This window comes from Aricia agestis, chromosome 11 (assembly GCF_905147365.1).
Source record: "Aricia agestis chromosome 11, ilAriAges1.1, whole genome shotgun sequence".
Taxonomy (NCBI): domain Eukaryota; kingdom Metazoa; phylum Arthropoda; class Insecta; order Lepidoptera; family Lycaenidae; genus Aricia; species Aricia agestis.
The window spans coordinates 9,448,507-9,463,155 of NC_056416.1; the positions used below are offsets into that span (position 1 = coordinate 9,448,507).

General features: G+C 34.0%; 1 protein-coding gene across 1 annotated transcript; it reads right to left on the minus strand.

Moving 5' to 3' along the window:
* Nucleotides 1–267: 267 nt before the first annotated feature.
* On the minus strand, nt 268–8,423 carry LOC121731622 (allantoinase-like). Its single transcript, XM_042121142.1, has 11 exons — nt 8,342–8,423; nt 7,963–8,150; nt 6,855–7,006; nt 5,796–5,910; nt 3,903–4,049; nt 3,460–3,508; nt 3,023–3,116; nt 2,394–2,607; nt 1,221–1,350; nt 818–1,023; nt 268–504 (listed from the first exon to the last, which is right to left on the minus strand). The coding sequence occupies exons 1-11, from the start codon at nt 8,379–8,381 to the stop codon at nt 361–363; spliced, it is 1,479 nt and encodes a 492-aa protein (XP_041977076.1). The 5' UTR covers nt 8,382–8,423; the 3' UTR covers nt 268–360.
* Nucleotides 8,424–14,649: the final 6,226 nt, after the last annotated feature.

Sequence of the window (14,649 nt, forward strand, 5' to 3'; positions counted from 1 at the left end):
TTTTTTAATAAATATCATTGTTCGTAAAAAAATTAAAAATATTTCGGTCTTATCACAAAATATTAAATATCTGTTATCTGTTGAACAGTTGTTTTGAGACCATTTTGTACTGAATTTTCTCTAATCAATTGTTCAACGGGTGTTTAAATCGTTTGTAGTAAGACCGTTCATATTTAAACTTTATTGTAAAATTAATAAATAAACAGAACCTTAAAAATGTATTAATTTATAACATTAATAAATTATCTACATGTAGGTAGGGATCATAAGAAAGTAGGTACAAAGTTATGCCACTAATACCGGCTTACACTTTTGCTGGTTACTATGGCTTTATTCAATTAACACTAATTTTAGAACTTCCTAAAATCCAAATAATACTGTTTCGTTGACTAGTAGCTTTCCAGCTGGTTGCTCTACCAATTCTCCGTTTGAGTATATCAGCTGCCCCCTCAGGTACGTGTGAATGACTTTACCTGTTAAAACCCTGTTCATGTATGGGCTTAACTGAAACAATAAGTTTTATATTTAAAAATAAGAATAAGATTAATTCTTGACTTGATCCTAAAATAACACGACAAATACAGGTAGAAACAGCTAAATCATCCTAGGATTGTGAATATTTTTTTACTAACACCATACTGGACCAATCCTTAAGTGATCAACCTTCAGTTAATTGAACACAGATTTCAAAGAATATAATATTTTTTTAATAACTCTATAACTGCAAAGTTTTTCAATACATGGCGTATAAAATACCAGTCGTACCTACTGTGTACAAGACAAGTACCGACAAAAAATAAGAATCAGCAGCATTTACCTTGTTTTTGTACACGATGATTTCAGGCGTGACAATAAATGAAGCATTCGGATCAAAGTAAATGAGATCGGCGTCAAGGCCGGGTTTTATAGCTCCCTTCTTGTCTTGCAAGCCGGCGAGGTGTGCCGGACCCGATGATAGGAAGTGGCTGACTGTGCTCAGATTGTAGCCCCTAGCCCGCGCTTCGGTCCAGAATAGAGACAACCCTAGAAAAATAGGAACCTGCTTAGTGGTATCCTTACATAATATATTTTTATCTATTTGGCATCTTTATATTTTCTGCACGTTCTCTTCATCTTCGGTAAACACCGAAGATGAACTAATAAAGATTAGTTCTCGCCATCAGCTGATTAGCCTGGAGATTTTTAGGACATACTATAGGAAAACGTTTACTATAACTTACCAAATTGTACTGAAGAAACACCGCCCCAGGCAGTGAGGAAGTTCGGTGTCTTGTTTTCTACCACAGTCGGTGAGTGGTCAGATGCTATGAGGTCTATCCTTCTTTCCTTTATGTACTGCCAGAGTTTATTCTGTAATTAAAAAAAAAACACAATAGTTAATAATGGTCTTACCACAAAAGATTTAAACATCTGTTGAACAGTTGTTTTGAGACCATTATGTACTGATTTTTTTTCTAATCAACTGTTCAACAGGTGTTTAAATCTTTTGTAGTAAAACCGTAATTCTTTAAAAAGATCGACTTTAGTTGCCCAATATTTTGTCTTTGTCTTAACTCTTACAAAATACATTACAAAATTAGCGTGACAAATAGGGCAGTCCTCGGGCGTATAGCTTTGATATTGTCCCTAACGTACAAAAGCGGCCAAGTGCGAGTTGGAATCGCCCATGAAGGGTTCCGCAGCAGCAAATCGGCAACGTGTTTAGGAAATCAAAAATATTTTTTATACATGTACCGCACCGATTTTAATCGGCGAGGTACATATAATAATGTCGAAATTGGACAAGTAAGATGGATAGTAATGGGGGGGGGGGGGGTCCGGACCCCCAGGACACCCCCTTATATACGCCCATGGGACAGTCATTTAACTAAATCATTTGACGCATCTTAAGAGGATACACCAGGGGCGAGTAAAATTGAAAATATGTATTTGAAAATGTATTGCTGTCTCACCAATCTCAAGTCTCCCACCGCAGAGCGCGATAGAGACAACACGAAAAAAGTTCTAATAAAAGAACAGAAAATCTTCGATTCGTTGTCCGCTGATTCCTTCTCCAAAACTTAACCGATTTAAGTACTTTTTTCATTAAGAATTAAAACGAGGCTTGAGCTGTGTTCCTATGTTTTATTTTTTTGTATATTCTAGCCAGTTTTGTTTTCCGGGTGTTTGAACACAGAGGAAAATCTTGCCATTTTTTTGGGTTTTTGGACGTTCATATCTTTTCAAATCTTATTAATAAAATTATGAAAAAAAGAAAACATAGGGACATGCTAATAGTGGCCATAGATATTCAGGAAAAAAATCATAACTCTACCGGCTATCTATCTAGGGAGGAAACAGGGGACAGCGTTTGTATGGAAAGACGGCGGTGTGGACTCCTCTTAACGGTATACCTTGTTAGTGATGTTCCTAATCGGTGGAGCGCATTTGTACTCTGTGTGTCCAGGCGGGATCTGCTCCGAGCTCAGCGAGAGGTAGTGGTGGCAGGTCTCCGCGGTGACGCCGCCTCGCCAGCGCTTGGAGTTGGCTGCGATCCGCTTAGCCCGAGCTGCTTCGAGAATAGGAATGACGCCCTCAGCGGACACGTGCACTATGTGGACGTGGACACTATAATGTTGCAAATACGCGTAAGTTATAGTTAATTATTAAAGTAAGTCATGATGGACAATCACAGATTGTCCCATTATTGCCACCACTGTCAACATCAATCAATCGAAGCCGGCATGGGTACTCATGTCCTTCTACAGTCATGGCCTGATGTACAATGTACTTAAAGATTCAAGTAAGATTGGAGTATAAGAGCATCCTTAGATCTTAGAAACTATGGATATCTTGCTAAGAAAATTTACGACTTTATTCAAAATGCCCCACATCAAGAGGATATTGATAAGATAAAAAGATCTATAATATCATCAACACATAATATCATCACATAAACAAGATAATATTTTAACAAATTATCTTTTATTGTATTTGTAAGTATATCTTTTGACGGTCAAACTTGCGAGATATTGTATCTTACTCGTAGTACGGGATATAGCTGGCCACTAGCGAGACCGCATCCAACTCCATTTCCGGGGGATGAGTGTCCAGGTATGTGCTGTACAGAGTTGGGTCTGCAACAGTACAATATTGACAGTAGAAAGGATCATGTTTATTTACTTTATAGGTGATAATTTATTCCTTTTTGAATATTTTCTTAATTAAATTATGCTATTCTATATATATATATATATATATATATATATATATATATATATATATATATATATATATATATATATATATATATATATATATAATTATATATAGCATAGCACACAATTAACTCCAGAATATTTAAACCAACTTTTTGTAACATTGCATAAAAAAATATTCTTTAAAATATTTTAATGAATACTACAGAAAAAAATTACTTATATCTAAATTTGATTTAAGTACCATAATTTATCCACTAACCTTTGCAACTACAGGATTCGGAATTGTTCAAGGCTTTCTCAGCATGAAACTGGAAAAGATAAGTACAAACAATGGAACAGTTAATCTAAAATTATAATGGCTTTTGACCCTATTGTATAAGATTTACTAAGTGACTATAATTATTATACTTAAGTTAAGTTTTTTTGCGGTAAAGGTATCGAAAGAATCATACTTGATGATAAAGCAATTATTAAGGTTTCTTAATTAAGAAGCAGACCCTTGTTTACTATATTTTATTAAGATAGGTACTATTATTTGTATTAGTATTTGTATGTACATATATTTATATTTAACATGAACCTTATTCGAGCGGCTCGAAATTCGAACAAAAGAAATGAAATATTCTTCTATGTAGTCATTAAAAGTTAATTTTCACTCCTCCTTAGATCATCCCAATAGTCAAGAAAATAAGTTCAACTCACCGCTAAAACAGTGTCGGTACCGTTCAATACGTTGAACACCTTCTCCAATTCATCTGGCATCACGTTGGGGAACTCGGAAACTCCGCTGTCGATCAGAAACCCTTTGAAGCCGACCACTCCCGCCTCCATTAGCTGCTGCAGCTCAGGCTGTGGGTGAAAAGAAAAAGAACTACATAAGTATTTCTAGCTCATGAATTAAAGAAACAATCTTCATGATTCATGAAAAGATTTTAAAACATAACATACATCGTGACGACCTCTGTGGCTCAGTGGTGAGCGCGTTGGTAGCTCAAGCCGAGGGTTGCAGGTTCGAATCCCGCCGACAGAACAAAAAGTTTTCAAAGTTCCTAGGTCATGTCTGTGTATTAAATATGTGTATCATATAATAAAAATCTTAAATATATGTATAGTATAAAAGTATTAAATATAATTATTTCCGTTGTCTGGTACCCGTAACACAAGTCCATCAGGTACTTACCACGGGGCCAGACTGACGTGGTGTGAAGCGTCCATATATATTATTATTATCGTCCATTCATCTTGTGCATTTATTTCCTCATTAGATGACGTCGGTAACTCAGTTGCGCCAAAATTCTACATAACCGTACATATTTCTGGGATGAATAGTATCGTATGTTCTTTACCGGGACTCAAAGTATATCCATACAAAATTTCAGCGAGATCGGTTTGGACGTGAAGCGGACGGACAGACAGATAAATAGACACATTTTCACATTTATAATATTAGTAAATATGGTTATGGAAAATATAAAGAATGATTGTCTATCGTTCATGATCGTCCATTCAACTTGTGCGTTTATTTCCTTATGTCTCAAAATGCTTTGGCTTTTGTAAGAAAATATGAGAACATAAAATTTTTTATCGCATAATTTTGTCATGCAAATCAGCACAGAATATTGTATGCTAGGAGCGTACAACATTCTTTGCTGATTCAATATGGTAAATAAATTTTTTGTGACATTGTCTGGTTTATTTTAAGCGCTCGTTATACTAACTAGACTAGTATATTTTATTTTAATATTTACGAGACCAAAACAATGTCATTTGATGATAACGATTCGATGTCAATGAATTCAAACAAAGATAATAATGCTAAAGGAGGGAGTTAAAACATAGGTAGTTAATACCTACAACAATAAAGAATTATTGTTGTATGCTGAAACTTCAGAATAGATTGTAATACACATTATAACGAATATAATAATTAAGGGTAGAAACCCTTAATTATTATATTCGTTATATAATAATTAAGGGTAGAAACCCTTAATTATTATATTCGTTATAATGTGTATTACAATCTATTCTGAAGTTTCAGCATAATACAAAGAAAGAGTTTCGGTTCATGATAATATCTGATTTTCATTTTTTAAATAAAAGACTCGACGATATTTCCTTCTTTCTTCCTAAAAACCTTAGGAAGAAGACTGCTTAGTGTTTATCTCAAAGGTTAATAATAATGTGTTTACAAACATATGGACCATGAGATAAGAAGTCTATTAGTAATAATTAATTTTCTTTCCATTCATAGACAAAAATTCATAAAATGTATAATTATTTTTTCTAAGTACAAGTTCGTGTTTGCGAGGGTCTACGCGTGCGTAGCATCCCTACGCGGTGCTACGAAAGGGCCTACGGGAGTCGATATTATGCAAATCTTAACCCTTAACATATTTTAAGGATTTCGTGTTATTATAAGACCTTCAAAATTATTTGTCGTTTAGTAAGTCTATCTGTTCTTATTTCTGTATTTATAAAATAATAACTATCTATAAAGTTAAGCGCTTTTTTAAGAAATTTAAAAATATTATATTGCCTTCTACAATTCAAAATTTAATTGGGTTTCATTAATTCTTTAGATAAAAAATATTTTACCTCATTGTCAGGAATAACACCGCCCCAGAAGGCGACATCTACATACACCTCCTCTCTGGCAGCAAATGCCTTGGTCCTAAAGTTCTTCAGCGTCGTTGTTGGCGGTATAGAGTTCCTGGAGAAAATAAATTAATATAAATTTAATTATTGTTAGGCATCCATTTCACGATCATATAAGCGACAGTCAATTCCATCAATCATGAATTATGTTTGACTGATGGTGACTGATGGACTGACGAATGGTATTAGACGGTCACTCAATTCTCTTCAGTTTTATGTCAGTCAAAGTCAAAATTTTCAAAGGTATACGATTCTATTTTTTTACTATTTAGTCAGATGTGACAACACTCACTCAAAATTCGTGACTGATGGTTGCATGAAGCAAAAATCAACATATCCAGATTTTCGTCAATCGACTTCATGCAACCGTCTGTCACGCTCTTACACGGTAGTTTATCCATCAGTTACAGCCATGACTGTGGTAAAACTGACAACAAAACCTACCGTGTAATGTATGCCTAAGTTAAGAAACTGTATTTAAATTCTAATGACCAGTTATGTAAAAGTTATGCAATAAACTCTTCGGATACATTAATTATCTTTTTAAATACTTCGTGTGAAAATGAGTTTTTAATCTTCTTCTAACAATGACCATATTTACTGCTGTTTCTACTTTGTATAGAATCTTAAAATTGTTTTTATTGCTACAGCGCATCTAATGAAAGATCACGGTTCATTATTTGGTCATTTTAAATCTTACTTCCTTGTCATTCGACGTAATGTAGCGGTTGCCCAAAAATAAGCCCGTTTCTACTAGTCGTTGGCCACTGCATAGGCGCGAATTCTGCCTTGAGAATGTTGTGTTATATTATTATACTTTACGAATTCAAATTTCAAACGCCGATATATTTAGAAGCTCCAGTGTTACCATAAATGTCCATGGGCGACGATGTTTATAATAGTTAGTAATAGTTTAATAAATATAATGACGTTTTACGTAAAAAGAGCATGATGCACCGTCTAGTTAAAATAAAATAGGATAACACGATGCGTTCTCACAGTGGCATATCGACGATGGTGGTGAACCCGCCGACCGCCGCTGCCCTGGTGGCGGTGACGTATCCCTCCCATGAGGTGCGGCCCGGCTCGTTGACGTGCACGTGCGAGTCTATCGCGCCAGCCATCAGAGCTAGGTCTCCACCATCGATAATCTGAACAAAGTTATGGTCATCCAAAAGTATACGCGTTGACATCGGCTGGATTTATAATATGCGCCCGCCCGAACGCACTGTTTAGGCGCTCCACCGCGAGATCAGAAGCAAAATTAATGTATTAGGTATTTATTTAAGTAGCGGCGCATATGAATCCAACCATAAAAACCTCCTAACGTTTTTTCGCCAGATAAAAATTATTAAAATTGGTTTTAGGCTAGGTTTTCATTATACCTGTCGGTGTAACTATGTACGTTACTAATTGATATAACACAGTATTTTGTTTTACTAAGCTGCGTTTTTTTTCTTAGTTGTGAATAATATTATGTTCTTTTTTTGCTAAAAACTAAATATAGTATTATTTAATTTTTTTTATTGTTGAACCAGTTCATAAGTAGCTATTATAGTATATTTCTGTAGTATATTTTATAAAATTAACATAAAATTCAACGTTTCCTTACCCTTCAAATATATTAGATTTTATATAAATTACCTAGTACTATTAGGAACCTTCTTGGAAACTTTTAATGACGTATAATTCTCTAGTTTACTTGATTCAAGTTTTTGTGAACTGAGTGACCTTCATAGACACGTTTGAGGAAATAATTAATTCTTTAAGCTATATATAAACTTTTCCTTTTTGGCACTAGTTTTGGAAGCTTCATCAAAATCCAAATTAAATATTAAATGTTGTTTTTGAACGGTTTCAGTACCTTCCTTTTCTACTCACCAAGTATCTGAATTAAGAATTTATCGAAATATTTGTATGTCCTATCTGAGAAGTTCATTCATAGGTTGATTGAGGACCAACGTAATTTGTTTGTCTTATGTCAAACCCAGCGGATAAATTACAAATAACATTGAAATAACATATTCCTACCAAATGCCGAAGGTCTGCCATCTGCCTATAAATTGATTTCTTCGATGGTACTTCACAAAATGAAAATAACATATACCTCCAGCGAATGTTCTTCACTCAGTACATCATCAATGATGGCCCTGGACAGGACACCCTCTATGACACCCTCGGCGTCCACCAACACTCCTCCATCGAACTCCGTGGTCTCAGTGACCACATGACGACTGAGGAACAGCCGCCTCTTCCTGTCTTTCTTCAGTAACCCTCTACATGTTATTGCAGCTGCTACATGACAAAATAAAGTAGCATGTTGAAATGTTTTTCGTTTATTTATTTTCTGAGTTTTTTTATACAGAAGTTTATTCATTTGATAGCGTAATGCGTCACTAATTGAGAGAGCTATTAGTAGATAAACTCTAGTAAAAAAAAACTCAAAAACCAGGTTGCGAAAAACTTAGTAAAAATTGTTTAGTTACCCAAAATTAATATTATTCCTAATATACAGAGCCGTCTCATTATACAACGTTGTTCACTTCAGGCACACCGTTTTCGAATGAGTGCTCTCAAAACGGTGTGATAGGTAACCGAAACAGATTATAATATTAGCCGAGGCCGTATTATCTATACCAGGGGTTCCCAAACTGTGCGCCGCGGCGCCCTGGATGGTGTGCCGTGGAAAGGCAAGAGGGGCGCCGTGGCCCGTGAGTCGATACACTATCATTATTACCTGCTTTGTAGCAGGCAGATAATTAAACATTTGTTTATTATTATTTACTTGCTTAACCTAACTATAATCGTTAAAAGTGTTTATTTATGTATCTTTTTGTAATAGCTAGGTAGAAAAGGGCGCCGCACTGTGGTCCCAAATTCGACGCTCCATACTCATAGAACTCAATTGTTGAAAATCGTTGTTTTTTTTTGGCCAGGAATATTGTAGGGCATTGTTCTATTATAAATATTAGGATATAAAACTCCCTCGTTAATTTGTTTGCGTAATATAAGCGATTTAATTTTTTTTTTGTATGGGAGAAAACACTCAAATCCATTTTTTTTCGGACTGTCAACAACTGTAAAGTGGAGATTGACCAGGGGTTGTTGTCCTACATGAGACGCATCCTACAAGCAATAACACTTCTGCCCGTTCTCGCCCGTTTGGAAATAATTTACAGAAATAAAAAAAATTCTATGGCCGAAATCATTCAAATCCATTTTATTCCGGACTGACAGAAACTGACAACTTGGGATTCACAGGGTTTGTTGTCCTACCTGAGACGATTTTTACAAGCTATAACACTTATGCCCGTATTCGCCCGTTTAGAGAAAATTTACATAAATGTGAATTTTTCTATGGCCGAAATCATTCAAATTCACTTTATTCAATACTGATTACATCTGACACCTTGAGATTCACAGGGATTGTTGTACTACCTGAGACGATTCCTACAAGCTATAACACTTGTACCCATACTTGCCCATTTAGACGTGAGTACATAAATATATATTTATTTATTATGAAAGAAACTATTCGAATCTATTTTGTTTAGAACTGATTACAACTGACACTTTGGTATTAACAGCGATTCTTCTCCTACCTGAGACGATTCCTACAAACTATAACACTTGTACCCGTACTTGCCCGTTTAGACGTGAGTACATAAATATGTATTTTTTTTTTCTATGAAAGAAATCATTCGAATCCATTTTGTTTAAAACTAATTACAACTGACACATTGGTATTCACAGCGATTGTTGTCCTACCTGAGACGATTCCTACGAACTATAATACTTGTACCCGTAGTTGCCCGTTTAGACGTGAGTACATAAATATATATTAATTTTTATGAAATCAAAATCAAAATCAAAATTGTTTTATTTCTGAATTAATTTAAAATAAATTGTTTCAGAAAGTCCTACATGATGCCTACCACCGGTTCGGGAACTAACCCGGCGAGAAGAACCGGCGTAAGAAACTCGCACGGGGCCCACTTTTTTACCAAAAAAAGTGAGAAAAAAATTAATCTTTTAAAATAATGTTTACAATTTTGTAACTAAATATTATATACAATATCCACATACATAATTGTAAGTCCCATAATAATGAAGAAGTAGCCTTGCAAGAAGCCATCCTACTCCCAAGGTGTGCCATCGTTTATGAAATCATTGACCTTATAATAGGCTTTGGCACACAAACGTTCTTTAACTACTTTTTTAAATTTATTAATGGAAAGATTTTGAACGTTTTCTGGGATTTTGTTGTAAAGGCGTATACCTTTAAAAGATTTACTGACTTTACTAAGTCTGATCACCGGCATATCTAGCTTGTGCTTATTTCTAGTATTCCTAGAGTGAATGTCACTTTTAACTTTAAATTTACTTATATTTTTTCTAACATATATTACATTATCCAAAATGTATTGAGAAGCAACAGTACCAATTTCTTTAAATTTATCTCTCAGAGATTCTAAAGCAGACATTTTATAAATAGAACGTATGGCTCGCTTCTGCAGCACAAATATTGTATTAATGTCGGCAGCGTTTCCCCATAAAAGGATTCCATATGACATCCTACTATGAAAATAACTAAAATATACTAATCGTGCCGTATCTTCGTCAGAAATTTCCCTAATTTTTCTGACTGCATATGCTGCAGAACTGAGCCTACCTGCAAGATTAACAATGTGAGGACCCCACTGTAATTTACTATCAAGTGTAATACCTAAGAATACAGTGTTGTCTACCAAATTCATCTTCTCATCATTTAATACTACATTAGTTTGGACTTGCCTAACATTGGGCAAAGTAAACTTTATACATTTTGTTTTACTAGAATTTAAAAGTAAGTTATTAACATTAAACCAATGTACTATTTTTGAGAGAGCACTGTTTACCTCGTCGTAGTTCGACTGTTGTCGCTTCACTTTAAAAATAAGTGAAGTGTCATCAGCAAAAAGCACTATCTCATTATTATTATCCTTAACTAGATAAGGTAAGTCATTTATATAGATGAGAAAAAGAAATGGGCCTAATATAGATCCCTGTGGGACACCTAATTCTATTTTGGTTCCTTTGGACCTTTTACTATTAACCTCAACCCTTTGAGTCCTATTTTTAAGGTAAGAAGTCAAAAGGCTGAGAGCAGAGTCTTTAATTCCGTAGTGGCGCAATTTCCTGATCAATGTAGCATGCTCAACACAATCGAAGGCTTTGGAGAGATCGCAAAACACACCTAAGGCATCCTGCGACTCCTCCCAAGCCTCAAAAAGACTGCAAAGGAGTCCTATACCAGCATCCGTTGTGGATCGACCCTTAGTAAATCCGTATTGATTATCATGTAACAAATTATTAGAATTAAAATGTACTAGTAATTGTTTTAAAATAATTTTTTCAAATATTTTACTAAAGGTCGGTAGACAATTCTACCGACCTTTATCCGATCCCACGAATTTCAGGCCTATATCAATATATAGGCCTGAAATTCGTGGGATCCGATTTAGTTCCGGCTTTGAATAAAGGAACAATCTTGCTATGCTTCATTAAGTCAGGAAAAACACAATTTTTTATACAGTCATTGAAAATCATTGCTAAATGAGGAGCTACGATGTCAATTATTGATTTAATAATTTTTGTGGACATGCCCCAGAGATCAGCAGTATTTTTGATACTCAACAATTTAAAGGTATCAATAATATCTCTGGGGTTAATTTCTCTAAACTTAAAATTGACATCACATTCCTTTACATTGTCTCTGAGTAGCTTTTCGGCAGCTTCAGACGAAGAATTTAAATTTTTTGTCGTTGAGACCGGAATGTCAGCAAAAAACTTTTCAAAGACCGTCGCAACTTCTTGATCATTAGTAATCTTTTTATTTTCAAAGTATAGTTCAAAATCAGAGCTACGACAGGTGACATTTCCAGTCTCACCCGCTATTACCTGCCATGTTGTTTTGATTTTATTTTTAGAGTTTTTAATTTTATTTTTTATATATAGGGCTTTAGCAGCTTTACAAACTTTTCTGAATGTTTTTGAGTAGTTTTTAACATATGCTTTAAATACTTCACTATTGTTAATACACCTTTCATCATATAAGTCATATAATCTTTTCCTACTTATTTTTATTCCTTTTGTTGCCCAATTAATAAATTTAGTTTTTTTATTACTGTTTCTAACCGTTTTAGAAGTAAATATTGAATTAAATTGAGTTCTTATCACCTTAAATAATTTATTAAAAGCTTCATCAGAGCTATGTGAGCTGTCCAATAAATGGATATTTGAATTTAATTTACTTCTAAATTGCTCAATACGTTTTGTGGTCACAGGAATAAACACAAGATTTTTCTTCGCATCACTGTCACATTTGATATTAAAAGAGGCTATTTGTCCACAGTGATCAGAACTTAGCTTATTAATTATTTCTTTTTTGTCTGGAATAAGATTAGTAAATATATTGTCAATACAAGTGGCTGTAGTCTCACAGACCCTTGTTGGTTCCTGAAACAAACTGTAAAGGTTATACGATTGAAATAAAGATGTGAATCTAACAGTAGTTGAGGTTTTTGTTAGATGCACATATTTTTGACAAAATTTGTTCCATAGTTACTTCAAAAGATTCGTATAACCCTGATGGAGGCCTGTATACGCTTACAATTATTAGATGGTTCAGCTCTATGCAGGCCACTTCTATTATTCGTTCAGTAGAGAGACTCACAATATCCTTACGTTCCTTAAATTTAAAATTGTTTCTGATTAAAATTAAAGAGCCGCCTCTAATGGCATTTTCTCTACTGAACGTACTTGCTATCTGGTGATCATTGCAGTTGAAAATGAGTTCATGTGATCTAAACCAATGTTCAGATATACACATAATATCAATGTTAAATTCCTTCAAAAATAACTCAATTTCAAGTTCTTTACCTACCATACCTTGTAAATTCTGATGCACCAGATTAATTAAATTACAATTATTTTCACTTACTATATTTGAATCTATTAAATTGGTAGGATTTTGACTATTTAAAGGTAATTTATTTCTGCAAGAGATTTCCTCCATTGTCTTATTATCTAATTTAAAGAAATATTTGGAACATATTCCAATTCGTTCAAAATATGAAAGAAACTATTCGAATCTATTTTGTTTGAAACTGATTATAAATGACACCTTGGTATTCACAGCGATTGTTGTAATATTTTAGACGATTCCTACAAGCTATAATACTTGTACCCGACAAGTACGGGCCCACTACACGTCCAAACGGGCAAGCCGTTTGGACGTGGGCACATAAATATTATTTGTTTTCTAAACTATTCGAATCTATTTTGTTTGAAACTTATTACAACTGACACCTTGGTATTCACAGGGATTGTTGTCCCACCTGAGGGTGAGATGAATCTTACTTACTTCTAAAATAATACACCGTTGAAATAATAATATTGTGTTTTCATTATTTTTTTGTCCAAACATATTTAAAACTTATAAGAGTAAAAATTGTATACTTTAAGAAACTAATGACATCTATGTAAATATATTCAATTAGTTTGTTAGTTAAAAAATAAGCTTAAAATTATGTTAAAAATGTTAGTAATATACACAAACAAGGTACAAACTATAATAAAAATATCCTTACTGTTTTAAAGACCTAGACTAAAATTAAAATTACTAAAACTAAAAGAAAGCAGACATAAAACTTTACCACAATACCATTTTTTACTCGTCATCAGACTCGTCATTCAATGGAACATCATCAACATTAATAAATTCTATTTCTTCAGTGTCAAGTTCATTGAGGCTGGAACTAATCTCTAAAAGATATTTTAAATCATCATTTGCGTCTGCTTTTTTATGCCTTAAAATCGGTCGAACACTCGACAAGTGGGGATCTGAAGATATAATCAAACCATGAAATATGTCTTCATTTGTCTTTTTTCGATCCATTTTGCGGAAATGATTTTCTCGTAACTTTCGAAAGTCTTTGTTCCTAGCTTCAGAGGCTTCTTCCTAAAGACGTCCGATAGGAATAAATTTTAAATGTGCAATGATATCTGCACCATGTATCAATAATTTATGGACACTTGAAGGCATGTAGTGTAATAAGTTTCGAACAAAATAGATTCGACTATTCGAATTGCCCGTTTGGACGTGAGTACATAAATATTATTTGTTTTCTAAACTATTTTAGAAAACAAATAATATTTATGTACTCACGTCCAAACGGGCAAGTGCGGGTACAAGTATTATAGCTTGTAGGAATCGTCTAAAATAGTACGAAAATCGCTGTGAATACCAAGGTGTCATTTGTAATCAGTTTCAAACAAAATAGATTCGAATGGTTTCTTTCATAAAAAATAATTAATATATATTTATGTACTCACGTCTAAACGGGCAACTACGGGTACAAGTATTATAGTTCGTAGGAATCGTCTCAGGTAGGACAACAATCGCTGTGAATACCAAAGTGTCAGTTGTAATCAGTTCTAAACAAAATAGATTCGAATAGTTTCTTTCATAATAAATAAATATATATTTATGTACTCACGTCTAAACGGGCAAGTATGGGTACAAGTGTTATGGCTTGTAGGAATTGTCTCAGGTAGTACAACAATCTCTGTGAATCTCAAGGTGTCAGATGTAATCAGTATTGAATAAAGTGAATTTGAATGATTTCGGCCATAGAAAAATTCATATTTATGTAAATTTTGTCTAAACGGGCGAATACGGGCATAAGTGTTATAGCTTGTAAAAATCGTCTCAGGTAGGACAACAAACCCTGTGAATCCCAAGTGGTCAGTT